Raw genomic sequence first — 24,743 nt, forward strand, 5'->3', positions numbered from 1 at the left:
GAAACCCCAAATAAATCAAACACCTGGAGCTCGACTCAGTTTGGGAGAAGAGCCACACACTGACGTTCACTTTAACACAAACACATTAGTCTGTTTAAATTGAACACACACAGTTCTCTGCCTCTCGCTCTGACCCCCTCCCACCATATTGATCTGTAAACCACGACGTAATCCCACGTGTTGCCTGGTTACTAATCACTCTGCATAATTTATGTCACCCTCATTATTAATTCAGGAGCGAGGCTCAATAACAGGCGGCCGGCGCGGACTGTTTCAGCACACATTGTTTCCATAATCCATATTCATTACTGGAGGCCGATTCGAAGCGGTGCTGGCACCGCGGGGAGAGTTCATGTTTGAGATTTCAGACACGACGTCTGCGCTCGCATCCAGAGTGACAATGACTGAGCCGGTCGCACAAAATGAAATCTCTCCGTCGCCGTCGCCACAATCAGCACTCTGTAACTTTGTTAGAAGTTCTGCACACAGACGCTGAGGAGAGGAAGAGTGATATGAAGTCTCCGGCTCCTCCTGTCCACGGGTTGAAGTTCTCTTGAGCCAAACATTGAACCCCAAACTGCTTCACCTCATGTGTAGATGAGGTTTAAATGTGCTACATGAATGCAGCACTTTTACTGTTTATGTAGCACAGTGGAGGAACTAATGAAGTCAGTGTCAAAGTTTTCACAGGAGAAAAAATTTACTTTAGTTTTACATCTCCTCTCTCAGGCTTCTCTGTGTGATCCAATAAAAATAGAGCAGATAAACACTCAGAGAAACCAAATCCTGCAAGGTTGGATGGTGGGTCCAGGTGGGCAGGGCTTGGGGCGTGGATGAACTGCTTTGTTGTGACATCACAAAGTTCCAGAAGTCCTGACGGCTGGTTTTAAGGCTCAGTTTCTGAATACAGGCTGTGTGCATTTCTCTGTGGACTGAGGCTTTGATACTTTCACAGTATTAATATAGAACCTAGAGCTGCTTTATAATCACAAACACATGGACATCTACCTTTAGACTGGATGGAGCTTTTTAAGACAATTACACGGGAGGGAAACAAGATTTAAATGAGCCAAAGTAGCCTGAACACTAATAATATAAAAACAGAAAATCACTGACATAAACCGAACATTTGAATAAAATTAATCCTTAACCTTAGAAACAGTAGTTGGACAAAATTGGCTTTAAAATAACACTGAATATTAACTTTCACCTTGGGAGCAAAAGCTCATCTGCTGATGAAGGTCATGTGAAAAAAGCTCTAGAACACCCACTAAAAGGTGATTGTTTTCTGCTTCCAAGGTTGAAAATGAAGTTTGAAAGTCAGTATCAAAGAGATTTAAAACCCTTCATCAATACAGAGTGAGGAGCAAACTAAAATATAACAAAGATCAACAAGGACAAACTGGACAGAATGAAAATGTTAATGTGGAAATAAAACATAAAGAGTGTAAATGTGACTTTAAAGAATTTTTTTAACATCATCAAAAACTTGTCACATTGTTCAGTTTTAGTTAAAGTTTTATATTAGTTTCATATTACCAATATAATCTGGTGATATTTGAATGTTTCAGGTACGCTGCAGGTGTCTTAACCTGTCAGAGATGAAATGTGTTGAAAAATGTTTTTCTTTGCTCATGAAAAGTTGATGTTTGGAGATCTGGACAGGATGGTAATACAGTCAGGGTTTTTCCTCTGGATGTTTTGTCAGGTCGTCTTTCTTCACAAACCTCCCCATGTTAGTTTTTTAGGGATGTAATTCTTCTTGTCTTTGTCCATTTTAGTTTAATAAAACATTTCTCAGTCCTGATCCACCCTCCTGAAGTGACCTTACCTTCAGCTGTAGATAGTTATGGAAATATCAGAGGGGAAGTGGCTTCAATTCTACAGCAGATTGTCATTTAAATTCAACCTTTAAATGTTGAACAAGCAAAGGTCCATTTCCCCCTTTTTCTGCCTGTTTAACTCCCATGTTGCATTGCACTCATGTTTCCCTCCTTACAAGCTGCTAGTGAAAGTGTCCATCTATAAATCATAGTGTTGGGAGACTGGTGGAGGCTGCCAATAGTCCATTTAGCACTGCTAATGGTGACGGATGGGTGTGTAGCTGTGTGAGATGTGGCGAGGTGAAAGGATGAGCCTCCGAGGGTTTCGTACCAACTTGTTCCTCTAACTGGTCCAATGCAGCGGCTGTCTGAAACTGAGACTGATGGAGGGACCAGCTCTACACTAGTGCAGGGAGCTCAGTCCACAGTTTGTTTGCCATGACAGTGAATTCACGACTACCTTTGGTTGCAAATCTAGAAACCAATCTAAATCTAGATCATAGATTGATTAAGCTTCACATTAGATCTGATAAAATCTGCCCTAATATGAACATTTAAACAACCTTTAGACCCCCAAGGATCAGTACTGGGACCCCTCCTCTTTGCAGTATACACCACCTCCCTGGGTCGAATTATTCACTCACATGGCTCCTCATATCACCGCTATGCAGATGACTCCCAACTATACTTGTCATTGTGGATCTTGGACACATCCACACGGATGAAGGAATGCCACCTTCAACTAAACCTCTCTAAGACTGAACTCATCATGAACTAGTCATCCCAACCAATCAGTTTCTCCATCATGATACCAATATCAAAGTCTAAATCACCTCTCCATCCCTTACCCCAACCAAGGCTGCTGGAAACCCGGGTGTCATGTTTGATCAGCCATCCTTCTCTGATCATGTTGCATCCGTCGTGACTCAGTCCTTCACCCAGCTCTTGGTCCAGGCCATGATTATCTCTCACCTCTGCGACTGCAGTGCTCCTCTGGCAGGTCTTTTACAGATGGTCAAGAATGCCACAGCTCATCTGGTCTTCAATCAGCCCAAAAGGTCACATGTCATTCTGCTACTCATCGACCTACACTGGCTACCCTCGGCTGCCACAATCAAATTCAAGCCACTAATGCTGCCTTCAGAGTGACCTCAGGGTCTGCACCATCGACTTGAACTCAATCATTCAGCCTTATGCTCCTTCTCCTCCACTGTGTTCCTCCAGGGAATGTCGTCAGGCACTGTCAAGACAGTCCCAGTCCAGACTGTTCTGGTCTGTGGTTCCCTGATGGTGGAACAAGCTATTGAAGTCTATCATAACATGGGCGTCCCTCTTATCTTTTCCCCCTCAAACACCTGTAACACCCTAACATGCCTGACTAACACTTAATGTGCATGTCTTTACTTTATCTTTTTACAATTATTAAATAGATGGAGTACATTGTAATAAAGACTCTAATCAATGCTGATGCTGTGCTGGTATTACTTTAGTGCAGAGATGCAGCAAAGGTCCAGCTGTTGGACTTGAAGTGGTGGCGTATTTCAGTGTTGCCGTCTTAACCTCTCAGCACATGGTCGGATTAAACCCCAGATAGATAATATCACTACTAACCAAGAGGCTGAGGTAACGTCAGTTCAGTCTTAGCAAGCAGAAGACACAAAGAGAGGAAGATGACAGCAGAGGAAGTAAAGGTGGGCTGGGTTAATGTGTTCGCCAGATTAAGAGAATAAGTGGATGGAGGGATGAAGGATGAGAGTGATGGACTGCAGTGGAGAGCAAGGGTGAACGAGTGCAGGCAGAATTAAAAGAGACAAAAGGAGTGATGGTGGAAATATGAAGTAGAAAAAAAATGGATTGGGTGAGAAGGAGGAATGAGCTGAGCTCAGGTGAAAAGAGTAGGAGGAGGAAAGAGTGATGGAGAGAGCAGGAAGAGGAGGGGAGATTGAAAATGAAGGGATTAGAGAGGGCTGAGGTGAGAAAGAGGGTGAGGGATGGGAGGAGGAGGAAAGGAGATGAATGGGAACGAGGGGAGAGAGGGAAAGAGTGACAAAAAAAGACTTGTGAGCGGAGAGGAAAGAGGAGAGGTGAGAGATGTAAATGAGTGATGGGAGAGGGGAGGTGTGGAAAAGAAAAACTGATAGAGGGATAGAGGGACAGAAAGTGTAATTGAAAGTGCTGGGAGAGCGAGTGATCAAATGTGGAAGCCGATGGAGGGAGGAAATGAGCTGAATGAAGAATGAGGGTGAATTAGAATCAGTGACAAAAAGTGAAATCAGACAAAATGAATCCACATGCATGAAGCAAACACAGATGAAACGTTGTCAACATCAAACCGAGCTTTCACTAATAATCCAACACATTTTCTTGTTGTTGTAATTATTCTGTGATAAAGTTAGACCTCAAGTTCCTCAGGTAGAAATCCAGCAGAAACTCTGCAACGTGAACTGGAGCTATGAGTCTGAATAAAACTCAGATATTCTGTTCTCTGGTTCAGTCCAGCATTATTCACTCTGTGGTGTTTTAGTCCAGTTTGGTCCAGTATTCTCTGGTGTTTTAGTCTAATACCCTGTGATGTTTTTAGCTCTCGTCTGGTCCAGTATTTTCTGGAGAGTTTGACAAACACTAAATGACTTCTTGAGAAAAGTCTGATTATATGTTGTAACTTTATATTTACAGGCTCATGTTTTATTCTGTGTTTTTCTGCTCCATACGTTGAATCCCCTGAACACATCTGTCTGCATACAGATGCCACATTACTCACACAGACACATCCCTGCTGCCGTCATGCGTCATGTGATCACTAAACAATGACGTCATCGACAGACAGCGCTACGGCGACACACACGCACACCACAACACAGCTTTCCTGATTGGCTGAGGGAGGGGGCCTGGCATTGCAGTGCTGTGTGTGGGTTAAAAGAGGGGAGGGCAGGGGGTTGTCACATCACACACACACACACACACACACAACAATGTTTGCTCTCAGGCTATCTATCCTCACTTTGTGTCGTGCAATCTGTTTTGGCTGACGTCTGTACCACAGTGCAGCTCACTCCAGTGATGCTCTGCCCACACACACACACACACACACACACACACACACACAGACTGACTCTTGAGCATCAGTCAGGTGTCTTTCCCGCCTTTCGACTTGGCCGTCTGTATGTCAGTGTTTGATGCTTCAGCTGTGTGATTTTTTTTTCCTCGTGTTGAAAGCTCTTCATTAGCCTCAGTGTCAGTTAATCTGCCGGCAGCTCTGATGATGTGCAGCAGCAGAGGATCCAGACAGGCTGAAGATCCTCAGATCTGATGCAGAGAAAGGCAAAGACTCGACGCTCTGACACTCAAACCCTGATGAACACACTCTCACGGGGAGTTCAAAGACCCTGCAGCCTCTGCTCAAGTGTTGCAACCCCGCACTGTGTGTTTTACACCCTGTGCAACCTGTCCTGCAACACAACTCTCCAGATTAAAGAACTGTCCTGCGCCCTTAAACCTCCAGTTTATAAACCTGTCCCACACTCCAAACCTCAAATTTGTGGACCAGTCCCAAACTCTTAAATCTGCAGTTCATAGAGGTGTTGTACAGCCACAGATCTTCAGTTTATAAACCTGTCCTGCAGCCCAGAGCTCCAGAGTATAAACCAGTCCTACAACCTGTGGCGTCTGCTTCGTAGACTACACCGACCCCACATCTCCACTGATGGACACAACACTGTCAGGTCGTAAATCAGCTGTAACAAATTTACAGACAAAATGAGAAGTTCGACACTCACACTAACATGACTAATGATGTGTGAATAAAGCGCAGGTTGGTTATTTATCTTCTAAATTCTCCTTCATAGATCTTCAGAGAGAAAAGTCTGCAGCTTTGGAACTTTTAACCTTAAACTTTAATGTCAATACACAGTTCTACGTAGGTCAGGACATGGACGCTACTGTCTGCTGTGACTCAGACCCTGAAGAGTCTTAACTGGTCTCAGCTAAGCAGGGTACTCTGGGGGGCCCAGGCAAAGACCCCCATTGAAGCACACACCTGTCACCTCTCAATATATAATGCACTGCTGTTGCCCCAAAGCCCCCCTGACTGTGTGCTGTATGTGAGGTGTTTAGGGAACATCTGAAAATTGGGGCATCTACTAATAGTCTGTTTGTGAGGCGTTTAGGGAACATCTTAAAATTCTAGCATCTGCCAATAGTCTGTAAGTGAGGTGTTTAGGGAACATCTGAAAATTGTACTATCTACTAATAGTCTGTTTGTGAGGCGTTTAGGGAACATCTGAAAATTGTAGTATCTACTAATAGTCTGTTTGTGAGGCGTTTAGGGAACATCTGAAAATTGTAGCATCTGCCAATAGTTTGCAAAGAGAGGTTCTACATCACACGTCAGGTTAGGGGGTTTTGGAGCAGCAGCAGTGCACTGTGTAGTACCATAAAGGGAGGTTGAAGGGGGGTTATAGCTCAAAATGTGCCAATATGAAGGGCCATCAGGGGACCGTTCTCCCTGTGGGGGCCCCAAATATTTGCCTGTCTTGACAGTGCACCTCTGCAGCTCTAAGCGGCAGGTGTGTAAGAAATGTTCTCACTGCACAGCCATTAAGAGATTTGAGGCCATTTGCAGAGATTTTATTTCAGCTGTGATGTAGCTTATTAACCTCAGCTCCTTCCTCCAGCTTTCTCTGGCAGGAGTCTTTAAAGAAATTCCTCAGTTCAAGAGGACATTTGCATGGCGGGAAAAAGCATCAGTGTCTTTAAATGTTCACTTTCTGGGGTCATTTCTTTCTCCATGATGTTCTGTTTTTTTGTGAGACTCCCTCCTGCTCTCACTGCCCTCTGTATTCTTTATTTACATTTGCCTTACACTCATTTATTGGGTTTGAAATGATATTTGAACTCAGATTAAAAACTCTATTTCCATATGCAGAAACCTGCAAGTCTGTCTAATTACAAGTGGTGTTTTCTGTTACGGTGGCCTGTGTAATCATTGCACTTTATCACGATCCTGCGGCTTAAAACCACAAGCGCCACCACCATTGCACAGTCTCTAATAATGCTGTCATAAATATATTCATGGCAAATATAATTAGGAAGGATGGAGACGGATGAGGGGAGAGGAGGAGAAAGAGAAACAGACGAAAAATGATGTATCAGGGAGGAACTGAAGGCAGACAGGGGGGAGGGAGACAAGCAAATAAAAGAGGAGAGGATTAAAGAACGTTTCACGAGATGAAAAAACATGATGGAGAGGAGGAGAGAGAGTGAAAGAAGGAGAGGAGGAGTACGAAGAGGGAAGATCAGACTTTTCACACCTGATGTTGGAGAAAATGGAGATTAATATCAGATCAGCTGATGCTGATCAGTGCTCTCTGCCGCTAAATCACCTGGAACACATCTTCTTTTCCGTCACATCGGCTCAGACTGATGAACACAAACTAACATTGGCTGCTCTTCACAGTGTTGTCTCCTGTTTCTGAATCATGTCACAACCAATCACAGTCTGTGCTGAGTTCATGTGGAGTAGTCATGAGGTGCTGTGTGGAAATGTTTCCGTGCCGACAGACCGGTCTCTCGCCCCGTGGATGGACTGTAGCTCCACCATGTTGGACTGCAGCTGGTCCTTGTTCGATTGATGCTGACCACGATAAATAGATCATAAGTCAAAGTAAGATTGTCCACAATAAAAGATCTTCAGATCAAGAGATTCAAACTGGAGGATGAGACAAGCGGGGGGGGGGGGGGGGGGAGTTTCAGTATGAAGAAGTGACGGAGGAGGAGGAGGAGGCTCACGGATCTGATTGATTGTGCGTCATCATGAAGTGGAGATTTATTCCAGCATGTTCCTTCATCTCCTGCGACCCCTCGACCCCCCACTCATTAGCATAGAAACCACATTCCCTGGCTGCTGATTGGACCGGCTCTGACAAGACCAGGATGTAAAGGAAGAAGTGTGTGTGTGTCTCTGTGTGTGTGTCTGTGTTTGCGTGCACGAGCGCTTTGTAGACTCATGCACACCTACGAGGGGGGCAGGCGGGTTACACATCATCATAATAAGCAGAAGCATTTCCAATCAGAGCAGGTAATTCTTCCTCTCGCTCCCTCTGCGTACGCCTCCCTCGTTTTGTGTGTGTGTGTGTGTGTGTGTGTGTGTGTGTGTGTGTGTGTGTGTTTGTCCTTTTAGTGCAGAGCCATTTGAATGCCCCCACGCACAAATATTTAGAAAAATGTCCAGATTACATCCCGAGCCTCTCCGCCCACTCCTGACCCAGGAATATGAGTCTGAAAGCCAAATAACAGCCTGAGGCCACGACACTGCTGCGCACCACTAATTATTCCTGCAGATTTATGGAAAAGGAAAAATATAGGAATCTAATCTCTGCTGCGGCGGCTCGATGGTCAGTGTGACCAGCAGCACTGAGCACATTCCCATCCTCATCATTGAAGCTGCTCCAACCGATTCAACAAGCTGCGAACAGTTGATTCATTCAAGCTCTTTGTTTAGTTTAGTTAAGTTTAGAAACCTTAAACTGCTTGGTTAGTCTGGTTATGGTTTGTTGATCAAAGACGATGATGAGCCGCTTCTCACTGTGAGAGATGGCAGGAATCATTCAGGCGGCTACAAGACGCTTCTTTTTAGGACAAAATAAATCCATTGGTCCGTTTTATTCCATCTACCTGGGATCAGGTCGCGGTGGCAGCAGGTTGTTCCAGATGTCCCTCTCCAGCTCCTCCTGGGGGGTCCCGAGGTGTTCCCAGGCCAGATCGGAGATGTAATCCCTTCCCCTCTTATTGTGAAATTTATTATCATGGTTGTCCTTTGGTTCCGACATGTTTGGATCATAAAGGCTGGCGTCAGTGTGGGAACACAGTCCCCTTAGACCGTTTAAAGCTTTGGAATGAAACCATATTCACATTAGTTTTTTTCTTGTTTCTGATAAAAAAGAAAAAAGAAGAAAAAAAAAAAGAAACACCTAAAAACTGTTTCACCATCCAAGGTTTGTGAAACCACCATCTTTCGTTAACAGTGACGAGCTAAACCTTTGCAGCAGACTGTGATTCTCTGGCATTAATCAGCATCTGATAGGTTGATTACCTGCGCTCCCCCCTGAGATAGACCGACCTGCTGAATCCAGTTAAAAGCTGTGAACCTGTATTGATTTCACCTGTTAAATCCTCTTCTGTCGTGAGGGGGAGGAGGAGGAGTCTCCGAGGGATTTGAAGCCTTCACATGTGAGACGTAAAAAACAGGATCTCAGTCGATGTTGGTTCGACTGAAGGTCTGACGCTGCCCCGAGCTCCAGATCCAGTTTTTTATTTATGCTGTCCCATTATTAAACTGCTCCACTACGGTCCTGACTAAAATATATCGGCATCTATTGGCTGGATGACCACACAGTTTGGTTCAGACATTCATAGACATTTTAAAAAGTCAGAAGCTGCAGTTCCTCTAACGACCACTAGAGTCTGGCTCCAGCAGTGAGTCAGTCCCACAGACTCCCATGTTCAAATGTCCAACTTTACAGCAGAAAGAAACATGTTTACAGCCTGGTACAGAAACTGTTTTAAAGACTAAAGTGATGCAGGTGAGCGTATGTTTGCCATCATGCACCGAAGTCGCAGCTCCACACACGCCTCACCTCCGTTCAGCCGGGAGTTAGGTTTGAATAAGCTCCTTACGACACGAACCTAAACTGGTGAACACGATAAATACGACACTGCAGAGCTGCTAGCATGGCTGCAGACTCTTATTTTGAAACAGCAGGTAGCTCAGTGTTGGTCGTATTCCTCCTGCTTCTTACATCAGTCGAGTTTGTTTAATGAAACTTCAGATGGTTTATTTCTGTGGTTTATTCCTGAATAAATACGCTTTGATCACTGGAGGCATCAGATACGGTCAGAGACTCAAATGAAACACGTTCGTCTCAAGTCTCTGATAGAAAAATGACTGAGCTGCTGATTACAAGAGAAAACATTGTAAAGACAAACCCTCAAACTCGAAGAAGCAGGATCCTGATGTAAAATCACTGGATTAACTCTTTAATCTTCTGAATTAAATCCCGTTAACTCTCCGACTGAACGTTTCTTAAACTGTGGATCTCGACCCAGTGAGAGGTCACAGAGAGGAAACAGGTTTGTCTCAATTAGTTTCTTATCCCACAGAGACAAACCACTTCCCTCTTATCTGGGTTCCAGGCTGAAATCCTCAGAATTACCCATAATCCCTGATTCCACCGAGCGTTTGCCCTTTGCTTCGACCTGCCCCGAAGCGGCTGAAGAGTTTTGTTCTGAAATGAGAAATGTGCTGTTGGAAAAGCTGCACTGTGTCTCCAGGAGAGTGAACAGCTCTGACTGACAGCATCGCTCACAGGCTTTTATACTGAAAGGTTCTATTCATTTTGAGTTTTTAAGATTGTTTTGCTTCATTGCCTGCAGGCACTGACCTGGAGTCAGTGTTGTTTTTGTCTGTTGGCAGATAAAGTTCATTATTTGTTTCACACTTTGTTCTTCAGTCTGTGTTTCACATCGATTTACGTGATAATGATGAAAAAGTTTGTGTAGCACAGACAGTTTACAGGTAACAGATCATTTCAAAAACCAGACTGAGCAGCCAGAACCTCAAAAACTAAGATGTGCAGTTTATGAAAGATGAGGAGAAAACATCTTGCCTGGAAAAACATTTGTTTATTAGAGCAAACTACAAGACATCAACTGAAGCAGAGGTCCATGGTTTTCATTCTCAGCCATCTGCAATAAAATATTCCAAACTCAACTGTCACTTACTAGTTTTTCTGCTGCTTTTGAAGAGACAATCTTATCTCTTGATTTTAAACCACTCTTTAAGTCGTACAGCGACAGCGTCCTCCCTGTTTGAAAACAGTAGATGGATAATGATCAATAATGATGAATACACCGACTGTAGACACCACAGTGATGAGTTTAACAAACAGAGGTTCGTTTGTCTGAGATAAAATCATCACCCTGTAATAATCTACATGTTGCTCATCTCACACAACCGTGACCTCTGGGTCCAAACCCAGTGCTGTCATGGCCGCCTCAGTGCCCTCGAGCAGCGAACTGGTTTCCCTCAGGGAGTTGTACTCACTGAGCGAGAAGAGTTTCCCTCCTGGGAGATCGATACAGCATCCAAAAATAACTCTGGAAGTTGTGTGTATGTGTGTATGTGTGTGTGTGTCAGTCAGAGCCTGTGAGTGGGAGGCATTCAGATCAGGTTGTATAGATTTATTGACAGTGTTAAGTTGAAGTGTTGAATAATATAGAGTCAACTGAAGTAACAGTAACAGCTGCTACACACACACACACACACACACACACACACACACACACACACACAGGTTGTGTTGTTGGAGTGTGTGTGTGTGTGTGTCACAGCGTTGGTTTTATTTTCTGTCTCAGCTGCTTCGCTCTGTGTGAAAACTTCCTTTGATTTTCTCTCGTCACATCTTCAACACGTTTCTGTTTAAATGAAGTGGCAGCAACAGTTGTTTTTATAACCTTGTAAAGTGATTTATTATATATATAAATATATATATATATATATAAATATATATATATATTATTTCAGTGTGTGTCTGTGTGTCTCAGTGTCTCTTTCAGCTCTGTGTTTGGTCTCCTCCGGCTCCTCAGGGAAACATCGAGATGCTCCTCTGTGTTCACAGGGTGGAAACACTGAGACTGAGCCACACAGTGAAACGATGTGTTGGCATGTGTGTTAACAGTTTATCTGATGTGTGTGTGTGTGTGTGTGTTTTCTTGCAGCGGGGGTGGGGAACAAGCTGGGCTGGGCTTTCGGTCTGGGGCTGGAGAGACTGGCCATGGTCCTGTACAGCATCCCGGACATCCGGCTGTTCTGGAGTCAGGACGAGCGCTTCCTCAAACAGTTCAGGCTGCAGGACGTCCAGCAGCCTGTCTGCTTCCAGGTACCACAGCACACACGTGAAAACAAAAGGTCCCACATGAAGTAAAATATGAGGAAATGAACCAAAGGTGCAGCCTGAGGACTCAGTTTATAAACAGTACGACACAACAAGGTGCTGGATCTGGAGTGGGCTTTCTGACCCACACAGTGCACAATCAGGAGTCAGATGTTTTCATTGTACAGCTCTGCAGCAGCATCACAGACGCCTTATTGAAGTGGCCGAGCAGATAAACAAACTTTTTAAAGAGAAACTATGGCAGAAAAAACGGAGACAAAGAAACTTGTGTCGACTCCACAGAGACGGAGACGAACACGAAGGTGCAGCTGTTAGTGAGAGCTGGTTTGTTTGGCGACACAATCAGCATCACAATATATCCTCAAATGCTGCAGCACAGTGATACGCTTCTCTTCTTCTCTTCTCTTTTCATTTCTTCTCTCTTCTTTTCATTATTCTGTGTGTTCATTCGTCCTTTTGTCTCTCAGCTTGACTGAGTATCAGCTGAACATTTACACTCTCTGACCTCTGCCTTCAAACACCTCCATCAACCCACTTAGTCTGTGTGTGTGTGTGTGTGTGTGTGTGTGTGTGTGTGTGTGTGTGTGTGTGTATGTGTAAAGTTCAGCTTATTGACTGTGAAACCCTCGATGATGTTTTCAGATGTGAACATGCAGGTTATTGAGAAATCTGTTGGTCTAATGATCACAATTTAATTATCATGATTAAAGTTAGTTGTAGGTTGAAACACTGATCCGACTGTAGTTGCTGATACTGGGAGGAAACAGATGTTAAAGGACAAATGAAGCCACAACGTCTGACTCTGACATGAAAACAGGGATTAAACATATGAAATGATTGACTGTCAATCTAAGTTTTACTGAGGCTTCATGTTCAGTGCATGCTGGGATAATCAGCCAATCAGATATTGTAAATGCTACTGATAATCATTTTGTCTTTATTTCAAAATAAAAGCACTGTTATTCCAGCAAACCTCACCATCAAAATCAGGACTGGGTTAAAAAAAAACCACATCATCTGGATTATTTTAGCCTGACGGCAGCAGGTTGGTCTGAAGAACCGGGCTGTCCATGCAGAACCTGCTCTGGGTTTACGGAGCCCATCCTGAACTTTAACCTGTCTGGTTGTGAGTCAACCAGGAAGTTAACAGTTTCTGATTGTGCAGCAAACAGGCGTCTGAAAATAAAACATCTGAGGACAGTGAAGACAGTGACAAAGTGACTTGGATCCAAAAAGTCAAGTGAAAGACGACATTAGTGTTTGACAGCAGCTGTGATCAGGTTCTTAAAGGTTCTGCAGGTTCTTCATTTGATTCAGTGACCAAACAAACCAGACAGGAAACGTTCTGACCTGCTACACCTGAGACGTCCTGCTCTCTGTTAGCTGTTTGGTCACTTTCCTTCTTTTACCCTCTCATTTATCCTTCCTCTGTGTGTGTGTGTGTGTGTGTGTGTGTGTGTGTGTGTGTGTGTGTGTGTGTGTTCTAGCCTCTTAACCTCATGTATAAAACATTTCGACAGTGGGGGCTCACATCAGCCAGCACTAGTCACTTCTCCTGACCCCAGCATCATCATAACACACCTACACACACACACACACACACACACACACACAGTGGGGTGTGTGCAGGTTCACGCAGCGGTTACTCTGTCCCTGCTAAAGGTGTTTTTTTGTCGACTCTCGTCTTCACTAATGAAGAACATTTCAAGTGACTGTTGGAGGGCAGAGAGGAGAACAAGAGAAGAAGAAAAGAGAGTAGGAGGAGGAGGAGGAGGGGGGTGGAGATGGAGGAAGGAAGGAAGGGGAGAAAGAGGGAGGAGGGAGTAGGTGACATGGAAACAGAGGGAGGTTGGAGAATGAAAGTGGCAAAGGAAAAGAAAGAAAGAAAGAAAGGAGGCTGAAAATAAAGAGGAAATAAGACACAAAGGAAAGAGAAAAGAGAAGGAAAGAAAAGAAGGAAGGAAAAAAGATGCTGAAAAGAGGGGGATAAATCATAAGAAAAATCAGATTAAATGAACATCAGGGAAAGAAGAAGAAGGGAGAAATAACCAGATCTAATAACCAGTCACAGATCAATAACCAGTCACAGATCAATAACCAGTAATACTAAGATAAAGTTCTGTGAGGACGGGGCCTGTTGTCCTGCTGCCGTCCTCTCAGCTTTATTGATGAACTGGTTCCTCCAGAGGGACCAGGGGAGCACGGCTCATCTCCTGCCCAGGGTCAGTGCACCTCTCCTGGGCTGAGACTCTCCACCTCTCCCACTAAACCACCACCTCCGCCCCCTGGATCGGTAATGAACTGTGACCAACAGGGGTCCGGAAACAAGGTGTGTGTGTGTGTGTGTGTGTGTGTGTGTGTGTGTGTGTGTGTGTGTGTGTGTGTGTGTGTGTGTGTGTGTGTGTGTGTGTGTGTGTGTGTGTGTGTGTGTGTGTGTGTGTGTCTGTGTGTCTGTGTCTGTGTGTCTGTGTCTGTGTCTGTGTCTGTGTCTGTGTCTGTGTCTGTGTCTGTGTGTGCAGTCTAAACAAACAAACAGGGAGCTGTCCAGTGTCACTACACTGTGTTAAACAGCCTCCTCAGTTCCTGAGAGACTCTAGCTACACTACATGGCCAAAAGTATGTGGACACCCCTGTCCACCCTGTTACCCTCCTTTCTTTGCCAATACATTTCAGTGAATTTAGATTAACACAAAAAATGTAGAAATACCTGCACCTGTCTGCCCATCTTCCATTTTCCTTGCTGTCTGTTTTTATCAGTAAAGTTAAAACAATAAATATAGTATATATACAATAAATAGTAAAATAAAACGTCTTTATGTTACCTCCCCACCCAGGTAAATCAAATATGTTATATCCACCTTCCTCTCTGTCTTCTACCCACCTTTGAGCCCAGCCACCTACCTACTTACCCCTCCATGAACTTACCTACCTCACCAACCCTCCTACATCTACCAAACCAACTTATATACCTACCTACCCACCTAACTACCTGCCTGCTACCTACGAAACCAACCAATGACCCACCTGTCTAGCTCCCTACCTGCTTATCTACCTGACCAACCACCCACCAGTTTACCTGTCTAACCAGACTAACCTGCCTCCTGTCTACCTGTCTGCCTCCTTCTGCCAAATGATTCCACCTGAATGATTCTATGATTAAATGTGTTTTTGTCTTCGTGATGGACGAGTGTTAGAAAAAGAGAAGAGGGAGGATCTTTGTGCCGTCAGATCATCACGTCGCCGCTCCGTCTTCCCTCCTCTGCCTCAGATAAAGAAATAAAAGCCCCTCGCTGATTGAAACGTCTCGATAAATCGCATTCAAATGGAGAAAACTCTGAAAAGAGCAGTGGATTCTCCTCTTCCTCTTCCTCCTCCTCCTCCCTCTGTTCTCTCTCTCTCTCTGTTTATTAAAAGTTATTTCCAGGATAATAAACAAGTCACAGATGATAGAAATCTCTCTCTCGCCTTCTGTCGCTGCATAAAACATCAGATTTATTCTGTCGTCCTGATTAAGTTTTAATGTGTTATTGTCTTCATGTTTTGCTCTGCTGCTCTTCCTCCTCTGCTCTCCTCTCCATTTCTTCCCTTTATTTTATTTCCTCTCGGCTTTTTGTCACATCTCTTCTCTTCATCTTTGAACTTCATCCGTTTCTTGATTTCTTATTATTCTTTCTTATATTTCGCAATTTACTAATTTTATTCCCTCTGCTGCTCCATTTCTCTGATTTTTATCACCTGCTCTTCAGCTTGTTTCTCCTCCTCTGAAACAAAATTCACATGTTCCTCAGAAACACACTGTTGGGTCCAGCTGTAAAACACTGCCCCAGCTGATCTTTACCAAACACTAAAATCAGTCTGTAATTTCTTTATTAAATGAAAAGTCTTTGTCAGTCAGTTGTATAAACATGTTAATGTTCTTTTTTTCATTATGTGTGACTGTAAATTATATAAAATAAAATTCATTTCAAGGTGTTTGAACCTCTAAAGTCTGAGGAAAGAGAACAAATATCTTTTTTTTTTTTTTTTAAAGATGAAGTGAAAACATTGATGAGCCCAGATTAGTTTTTTTTAGGTGATGAATTGTTAATTATTGTCCTCCATGTGTTTCCTCAGCCCCTCAGTAAGTACCCCCCCCTCCACAACGACATCTCCTTCTGGCTGCCGGAGAGCACAGAGAGCGAGCCGGGCCGAGAGAGCTTCACAGAGAATGACTTCTACGACCTGGTGCGCTCCATCGGAGGAGACCTGGTGGAGAAAGTGTCACTGGTGGACGAGTTCACGCACCCAAAGTAGGAAAACACACAAAACTCATACACTGTTGTTTTATGAAGGCAAAGAACCATAATCCAGGTCTGAGCCCTGGTTTCTGCTGTTTGGACCCTGGTACGTCCACATGATGGGACCGACCAGGTTTATGTCTCCACAGTGTGAGAAATACAAGCAAATACACTCTGACTTTTATTGTGACGCACTCAAAACAAATTGAACGCAGTTTTACAAACCAAAGGAAAAGGTGACAAGTTAAAAAAAAAAGATGATTTGTGTTGAAAGCTGCAAATGGTCCCTTTTAAATCAAAGAAGAGATGAAAAATGAAGAAAGAGAGAATGTCATGGACGTGAGTGTCTGCAGCTGCGTTTCTGGTGGAAACGTGAGTTTAAAAAAGTAAAATGTGCACATTAGCATGAGGTGGTTTTTTTAGACTAAAATATTTCACTAAATTGAAACGGAAACACTTTTTTCACACTCAGGTTGTGGCCCCTGTCGTATTTGGCCCCAGGAGCCAGTTCACGCCGACAGGCTGCAAATCTGTCGTCACGTTTAATTAGAGATGCAAGAAAAAAATCCAGCTTCACTCAGTGGCAACACAAAACTTTCACGTGTGTTAAATCTTCTGTTTCACAAAACTGCGATGGAAACCCGGTTACTGAGCGACTGACTGATGAAGTTACACCATTGGTTGGCTGGCGGAGTGTTGGAGCTTCCTCATTGGTCGTTGCTCTTTCAAAATGATTCAGCACAAACAAGCAGCGTTGACAACTTTTCACCTTTGTTGCTCGATTAACAACTTTTCAGACCCTTTAGTGACAAATCGCCTCTCTACGGCGGCTGGCGTGAACGAGCGCCTCACTTTCTCTGAGTCCTTTTACAGTGAAAACAGCTGAAATCACAGAACTGCGTCTTTAACTGATGCGTTTGGTGATTCAACAGGATGCAAGAAAGGACAGAAGAGAGCGAAGCAAAAATAAAATCAGAGCAGAGGGAGAAAGAGGAAAGAGGAGGAAAAGAAGGAAGGGAGGAAGAAACGCTAGCTGTTTGGTCACTGTCCTTCTTTCACCCTCTCTAGGAAGACAGAGGAAGTAGGAAAGGAAGATAGGAAGTAAGGAAGGAAAGATGAAAGGAAAGGAAGGGGTAAAGGTCACTGTATGTTTAATTAACACACACACACACACACACACACACACACACTCATCTTATGCTCCTGTTTGTACAGTGAATAGTACCTGTTTTCTCTAAATGACTATGAGAGGAAATGAATCTCTCTCTCTCTAGCACACACACACACACACACACACACACACACACACACTTCTTAAAAAATGAGATGTCAACACCAGGCACTGCAGGCTCAGAGGTGTACACCAAGGACAGCTGTGTGTGTGTGTGTGTGTGTGTGTGTGTGTGTGTGTGTATAAAGGGCAACAGTGGGAGGTTGGTACCTTATGGCTGAGAATTCCTTTTTCACATTACTGGGACACACACACACTCTCTTATTTGCCCGACCTTGCATTACAGAGTGTGTGTGTGTGTGTGTGTGTGTGTGTGTGCGCGTGCGTGCTTGTGTGTGTGGAGCAAGCGAGGGCCCTGCAGTGCGTAAAAATGTCTGACACTATTCATCTTTCAGCATTTTAATGTCTTTTAAATAGCGACCTTTTTCCCCACCGAACTCACACACACACACACACACACACACACACCTCTAACAATACATTAATATACACTGACTTTTAGTATTAGAGCTAATGGGGAACGACAGTGAGAGAGAGAGTAATGGGCGAGAGACACTGGAGGAGAAAGATCCAGGGTTTGGTCACAGCAGCTTTTATAACAGTAAAGCTTTCAGGAATAATCAATCAATAATCAATGAGTTCACTCACAGCAGAATTTGTTCCTGTGACTGGTTGCAGAACAGAACTGGTCTTGGAGGGAACAGAGAGAACCAGGGAGTCCAAATGTCTGCTGGAGGCTAAAATACTCAAAAAAACGCATGGAGTTTGGTGTGTAGGAGTCAACTGGACGGACACTAACCAAGCTTAGTTAGCCAGCTAACGAGTACACTCTCTGGTGACCTTCCTACTGTCTAGAGTAGTGGTTCCCAACCTGTGGGCTGTGGCCCCCTGCTGGACCGTGGAGGTCTTCGAAGTGGGTTGACAAATAATTTGCAAAACAGCTTTTAAATTAAAGTTGCACAAAATATCTGCAATGCACCTTTTTCTCCCAAAACCTCTCCTCCCCCGTCCTCACTCTCCGTCTCCCTCAGTGTCATTTTCTCTGCTGATGACACACACACACACACACACACACACTTATATGACTCTCATCACTGGCATTACAGCTTAATGATAATGATGAAGAGAGAGGGAGAAGTTCTACACTGAGTTAATTACACTTATCGGTTCCTAAATTAGTGGCGCATAAAATACCTGCATTGCACCTTTTTCTTCCCAAACCTCTCACACACGCACACACACACACACACACACACACTTTCCCTCTCTAGCCTCACACACATCGACTGTCTCTCTGTCTACACACACACACACACACACACACACACACACCTCTGACCACTTCAAAATAAGAGCATATTCTATAGAAGCTTTCCATTGTTTCCAAAAACACTGTGAGTCTTACTGTCTCATCTTTATCTTCATAAACACACACACACACACACACTGTAGTTTACTTTGACTCAGTCCCACACACACACCATCCTGCTGCTGCAAATGCAGATTAATCCACCGCTGAAAATAGTCCCAAACAAATGCATTTTTTCCTCCTGAGCAGCTGTTTGAGGACATTACTGAGACGAGCGGCTCCCTGAGCAACGTCGAACAAAAGAAACACAAACCCCTGACTCTGATGTGTGCGACTGATAACTGTTTATTGTATCTTTGTGTTATTAGACCGTGTTTAAGTGCAGATTGTGACATACATGTGGTGCAATCATCAGAGTTCTTGTCTGGGTTTATGTAGGAGGTGGTGGGGGAGGGGAGTATGGGCGGGATGGGTTTGTAAGGCGGACACGTGCAGTCCGTTTACCGTCCATCAGAAACAGAGGTAAAGGTTAGAAAAAATAAAACAAGGGAGGAAAAGTGGACGAGATGGTGGATGAAAAGACAAGGACGACTTAAATGAGTTTTTATTGTTCTCTCAAAGAGGAGTTTGTGAAAGACAAACTCCTCATTTGTTCCCTGTCGACTTCTCCCTCTACACACCGCCGGCTCTCTCTCTTTCATCTGCCCGCTCTGATGGATCGTTGCTCTGCATCTGCTGTCATTAGTCAGCATATTAGATTAGAACGGCCGTGAGTGGATCCAAAAACCTGATGAGGAAGCCACGAGCGTTTGTTCCCGTCAGGAACATAAACCAGCAGCGAGCAGAGTCAAACGATAACTGGACCTCGCCGCATGCGTCGCCTCCAACCTATCAGCTTTTAAGAACTGGTGTTATTGATTGACAATCTTCAGCGGTGGACAATAAAATTTTCAGAATCGAGCTGAGAGCAGGTTTAAGGCTCTCCCCAGAGGAGCTTTAACTTTACAGCAGCAGACATTGATCAGAACATAATGGAACATAAACACAGTTTAAACACTGTTTCAGAAGGATGTGAATGTCTGATACTTTTTATAAAAGATTACATGATGTTTTATACTAAATATAAACAACACTTTTGTTTTCACTCCATGAGGTGAAATTACAGACCTGAGACTTTACTGAAGCACGTTACAGGCGTCTTTCTGTCTAATGTGTTTACGTGAAGATCATCTGTCCACCTGACAGGTGGATGATCCAGATGCTGATGATACCTGCACAGGTCTCCCTTTGCTCCTGTCATCATTGCTACGACCACTAGATGTCGCCTAGCAACAAAACCTCACTATGGGTCATAGTAACCTGCTGACAGACGACCTGTGGGCTCGTTTGTTGGCTTCAGTTTAGTTTTCTTTGTACCTGTGGACAGATAAAGGACAGATGATAAAGTTTCTTTCTCTGCACTGAACTTTATTTTCCATGTGAATCCACTGAATCTACACATATGAGAGAACAGGCTCTTCTTTCAAGTGCTGTTTATCTGACTGTAGAAGTGGAGGCTGCAGTGTGGATGTGTGTTGATGTGCATTTCACCTCCAAACAAACCATAATGTGCATTATGGCCATAAATTGATCTAAACCCACTGAAGCTGCCGGAAACTGCAGCCTCTCAAACGCACTTTCTCCTCCACAGTTCTTCAGAAATTAATCGAGTGAGGGAGGGGTGGAGGGAGAGAGAGAAAACAAAGTGCCTCTCTCTCGCCCTCTCTCCTGCTCCATAAACATCTCATGTAGTAGCAAATCAAAGCTGATGGCTCGCTATGATTCCCCACAAATCTGCATTTATTGGTCGGTAACGCTGTCAGCTGCGACTGGGCCGGGACTAATTCGATAAGCCGACAGAGCTGTCAGTCAGGATGACAGCACCCTCCCCCCTTCACGACTCCCCAGAGAGAGAGAGAGAGAGAGAGAGAGAGAGAGAGAGAGAGAGAGAGGACGAGTGAGGTACAGATTGACAGGAGGCTGTGTGGTTTAATAATATATATTTGTGTGTTTGAAGGGGCGAGAGCTTGGTCATGATGTTCAGCAGGCTGTCTATCAAACTGCTGCTCTGTGTTTGTGGCAGGGTTATTAATAGTAACAGTATCAGTCTCAGTAGTAAGAGTACAACTACCCGTGGTATTAGGAGAAACTGTAGTACTGTCCAGAGCAGTTCTGAGGGTTTATTTAGTCTGAACTTGTTAGGTTTGATTCATGTATTTAATTAGTTCAATTGAACATAAAATAACTCAGATTTATGACATAGTTTTAAATGCAATAAAAAGGTATTTGTGTTTTATTAAAGAAAAAAGTTTAAAAAGTCAGTGCTCAAAGCTGTAACTATAAATACAGGTGCAATAATTTATTCATTGCTCATTTTTCAAAAGTCTTATAAACAAAAACTGGTCCAGACAGAAAATCAAAGTCTCATGGAAAAACCAAACGTCCTTAAATCACCATTTTCAGAATTGACACTATATTAATGTTCAGTCCTCACAGTTTTACACTTGTTTAAAAATGTTTACAGCAGCTGTCATTGTTTATTATGTGGACTTGTATGGTTTCTTATATTGAAAAGGGAATACTGGGAGCAGGAGAAACAGTCAGGGTAAAGGCAGTTTAATAAACAGATTTCAGCAATGTTAGTTTTATAAAGCAACACTAATCAGTATTATTATATAAAAGCTCCACCCAGTCTAAAGGTTTTTAAAGCTCCATCCAGACTAAAGGTTTTAAAGCTCCATCCAGTCTAAAGGTAGATGTCCATGTGTTTGTGATTATAAAGCAGGTCTAGGTTCTATATTAATACTGTGAAAGTATCAAAGCCTCAGTCCACAGAGAAATGCACACAGCCTGTATTCAGACACTGAGCCTTAAAACCAGCCGTCAGGACTTCTGGAACTTTGTGATGTCACAACAAAGCAGTCACCGCCCTCAGCCACACCCCAAGCCCCGCCCACCTGGACCCACCATCCAACCTTGCAGGATTTGGTTTGTTTAACTGAAATCTGCTATATTTTTATTGGATCACTCAGAAAACAGTCAGCCAATCAGAAGAGAGGCTCAGATCCTCTCCTCTGATTAGCTGACTGGCCTGTTGTTTCTAGAGCTCCAGAGAGAAGCCTGAGAGAGGAGATGTGAAACTACACTGAGTTTTACAAATTTCAATTACCACAAACAGAAATACAGGAAAAGTTTTTAACTTCCAACTTTCTTTTTGTTGGTTCAGCGTCATTTTTATCTGCACTGTGGAGTCGACACTGTTAATGAGATACAGAGCGGAGGTTTGAATCATTGAAGTGGCAGCGTTATGGGCTCCAGAAAGATTTGTGGTGTTGAAATGAGTGTTTGCTCTGAAATGAAGTGAATCTGTGGGTTGATGTGAACGGCTGAAACAAAGCTCCGGCCTTCACTCCTCTCTCATCCTTCTCTTCCTGTTCAGTCCTCTCTTCCTCCACCTGTCATCTTGTCATCACTTCATCCTCCCCCCCTCCTCCGCCTCTCTGCAGGCTCAGCAGGAGACAGAGAGGCAGCCGCCCACCACAACTCAATGAATGATTTAACAGAGAGAGAGAGAGAGAGTGAGAGAGAGAGAGAGAGACTCACCATCTCTCCAAAAAAGATGAAGGAGGAAAGAGAGCAATGACTCGGAGGGAGGGAGGAAAGAGATGACAAAAGGGAGGAGGGGGAATTGGTGGAGAGAGTATTAGTACCTGTGTGAAAAAAGGGGGAGAGAGAGTGAGTTGTCATTTTGCAGCGTGCAGGTTGGAGCGTGTTATTCAGCTGAATAATGTATGATTGTTTTCTGTTCCACAACCAATCAGCCTGACACAGATGGAACCATTTCCATCCACTCCTCATGGCTCCACCTCAGCAGGACGCGGGGAGTCAGTCAGGCCCCTCGGCCCTCGCCTCCACCCCCGTCTGCTCACACTGCAGCTGGGTGCTGAGGTCTAACACCCAGTCCCTGTGGCTCTCAGGTGAGCTCTCAGGTGAGCTGGAGGATTTACGTCTTGTTTCTGTTTCTTCTTGGTGAAATTCCTTCACCTGATCATTTCATCTGTTCTCTGCTACTTTAACTTCTTTCCCACATTTCAGAGGCAAATGTTGTCATGGTTATTTCCACGTCCAGCAGTCACAGAGCGACATGACGGTGGACGTGTTGTGGTGTGTGTGTGTGTGTGTGTGTCCAGTGTTTCCTGTTAGCTCTGTGTTTGGTCTCCACCAGCTGCTGAGGAAACATCTGGCTCTGTAGCTGCTGAACGCTCCACGACGTTCACCAGAGAGACTGTCCTGTAACAACTGAGGTCACAGGTCGTCTGTCAGCAGGTTACTATGACCCGTCGTTAGGTTTTGTTGCTAGGCGACATCTAGTGGTCGCAGTAATGATGACAGGAGCAGAGAAGTTGAAAATGTCTCCGACAGCAGGAGGCCGAGCAGCTGTTTACTGTGTCGCACATATGCAGCTCCACCTGTATGAACCTGACACACACACACACACACACACAGTGGCAGAGGAGAAGAACACAACTTTTTTTGTTTGTGTAACTGTAGTTGTGTACTTGTGTTGTATATAACTGACTTCAGCACAATCAGCTTTTTGTTTTTGGCCAGTTGTGTTTTCAGTTTTCCCATGATTCTTTGTGACTGAGACAAAATGAAAAGAAACAGCAGCCGCAACTTTAGATTTTCTACTGTCAGTGCTGGTAATGAAGTATGTGTAAACTACACACATACACACACATACACACACACACACACACACACACAGTACAGTGTGTTTGTCGTGCCTCCTGGGTGTTTGAACCTCCCTCTTCTCTAAATGGGATCTAGATTTCACTTTATCTCGTTTTTCTCTAAATGTCAACATCATCCCATTCACCTTTTCAAAATGTCACCTCCTCCTCCCCTCCTCTCTCCTCTTCTCTCCTCCTTCTTTTTTCCTCTCCTCCTCTCCTTTTCTCCTCTCTTCTCCTTATTCCTCCTCTCCTCATCTCCTCCTTGTTTCCTCTCCTCTCCTCCTCTCGTCTCCTCCTCCTCCTCCTCCTATCTAGGTTACCCTGCAGTGTTAGCGTATTAGCTTACTGCAGCACTGGCTCCCTGTAGTGTCTTAATATCGTGTGTGTGTGTGTGTGTGTGTGTGTGTGTGTGTGTGTGTGTGTGTCTGTCTGTCTGTCTGTCTGTCTGTCTGTCTGTCTGTCAGGGGACTGTGTGTGTGTTGGTTGGTGTTTGTCCACCTGTTTGTGCACCTGATATGTTTATGCATGTATGTCTTGAGTGTGTTTGTGTGCATACTGTTAGTTTTTGTGTGTGTGTGTGTGTGTGTGTGTGTGTGTAGCAGTAATGTTTTATGGGTATTAGAGGGCTGATGTATCAACAACAGACCAGATTTATATCAGCGAGCTCACCGGCTGCCACAGCCCCAAGGGCCTCTGGGTAATCTGGGTGTAATTGAGCATAGAGGTTACGGTGGCAGACACACACACGCACACGCTCATGCACAGACACACACACACACATAAACATGGTTTCACACTCACTGAGATGATAAACACATCAGGGAGTAAAAAAAATTGAATTAATCTAAACACACACACACACACACACACTGTATATAACACAAAGATACACACATTATATACAACACAAACACTGTTACACACACACATAAAAGCATCAAACAAGCACAAAACAAAACACACATAAACAAACAACAATAAAACAGATTAGAAATAACCAAAGGTTTTATTTCTGTTTCCTTCTATTCAGAGGAGCAGCTGAAAAACAAACGACAGCAAACAGTTCAGCACCGTCGGAGAATCAAGTTCACAGCTACAGGAAAAATAACAGACCAGTGAAAACATAATGAATGAACAATTAATAAATATGAACTGGTTTAAATGGAGTCATTTCCATCATCATTCATCTAGAACTCAATAATAAACTAATAATAATAATAATTATTATTATTACTATTATAGAATAATGTATGTTGTTGGATTCTAATTATTGATGCGTTCATGTGTGAAGCACTTTAATGTTGCAGCTGGTAATGATGGAGGTAAATGTAATGACTTCATTCATTAAAATTTTGTTTTAAAGTATAATAACACCATA

At 43.8% G+C, this 24,743-nt stretch overlaps 1 protein-coding gene across 7 annotated transcripts in view; it reads left to right on the forward strand.

Moving 5' to 3' along the window:
• The window catches only part of fars2 (phenylalanyl-tRNA synthetase 2, mitochondrial), a 107,643-nt gene that overhangs the window by 61,818 nt on the left and 21,082 nt on the right, over positions 1–24,743 (forward strand). For 5 of the 7 annotated variants that reach the window (XM_071484350.1, XM_071484351.1, XM_071484348.1 and 2 more), the window contains 2 exons: positions 11,598–11,758; positions 15,887–16,062. In XM_071484350.1, coding sequence (XP_071340451.1) covers positions 11,598–11,758; positions 15,887–16,062 — 337 coding nt within the window. Of the gene's footprint in view, positions 1–11,597; positions 11,759–15,886; positions 16,063–22,450; positions 22,619–24,395; positions 24,687–24,743 lie in introns of those variants that run through there. The other 2 variants (XM_071484353.1, XM_071484354.1) reach the window with 2 other exon arrangements.

The sequence above is a fragment of the Trachinotus anak genome, unplaced genomic scaffold (genome assembly GCF_046630095.1).
Source record: "Trachinotus anak isolate AG129_WGS33_773 ecotype Australia unplaced genomic scaffold, CSIRO_AGI_Tana_v1 ptg000009l, whole genome shotgun sequence".
Lineage (NCBI taxonomy): Eukaryota > Metazoa > Chordata > Actinopteri > Carangiformes > Carangidae > Trachinotus > Trachinotus anak.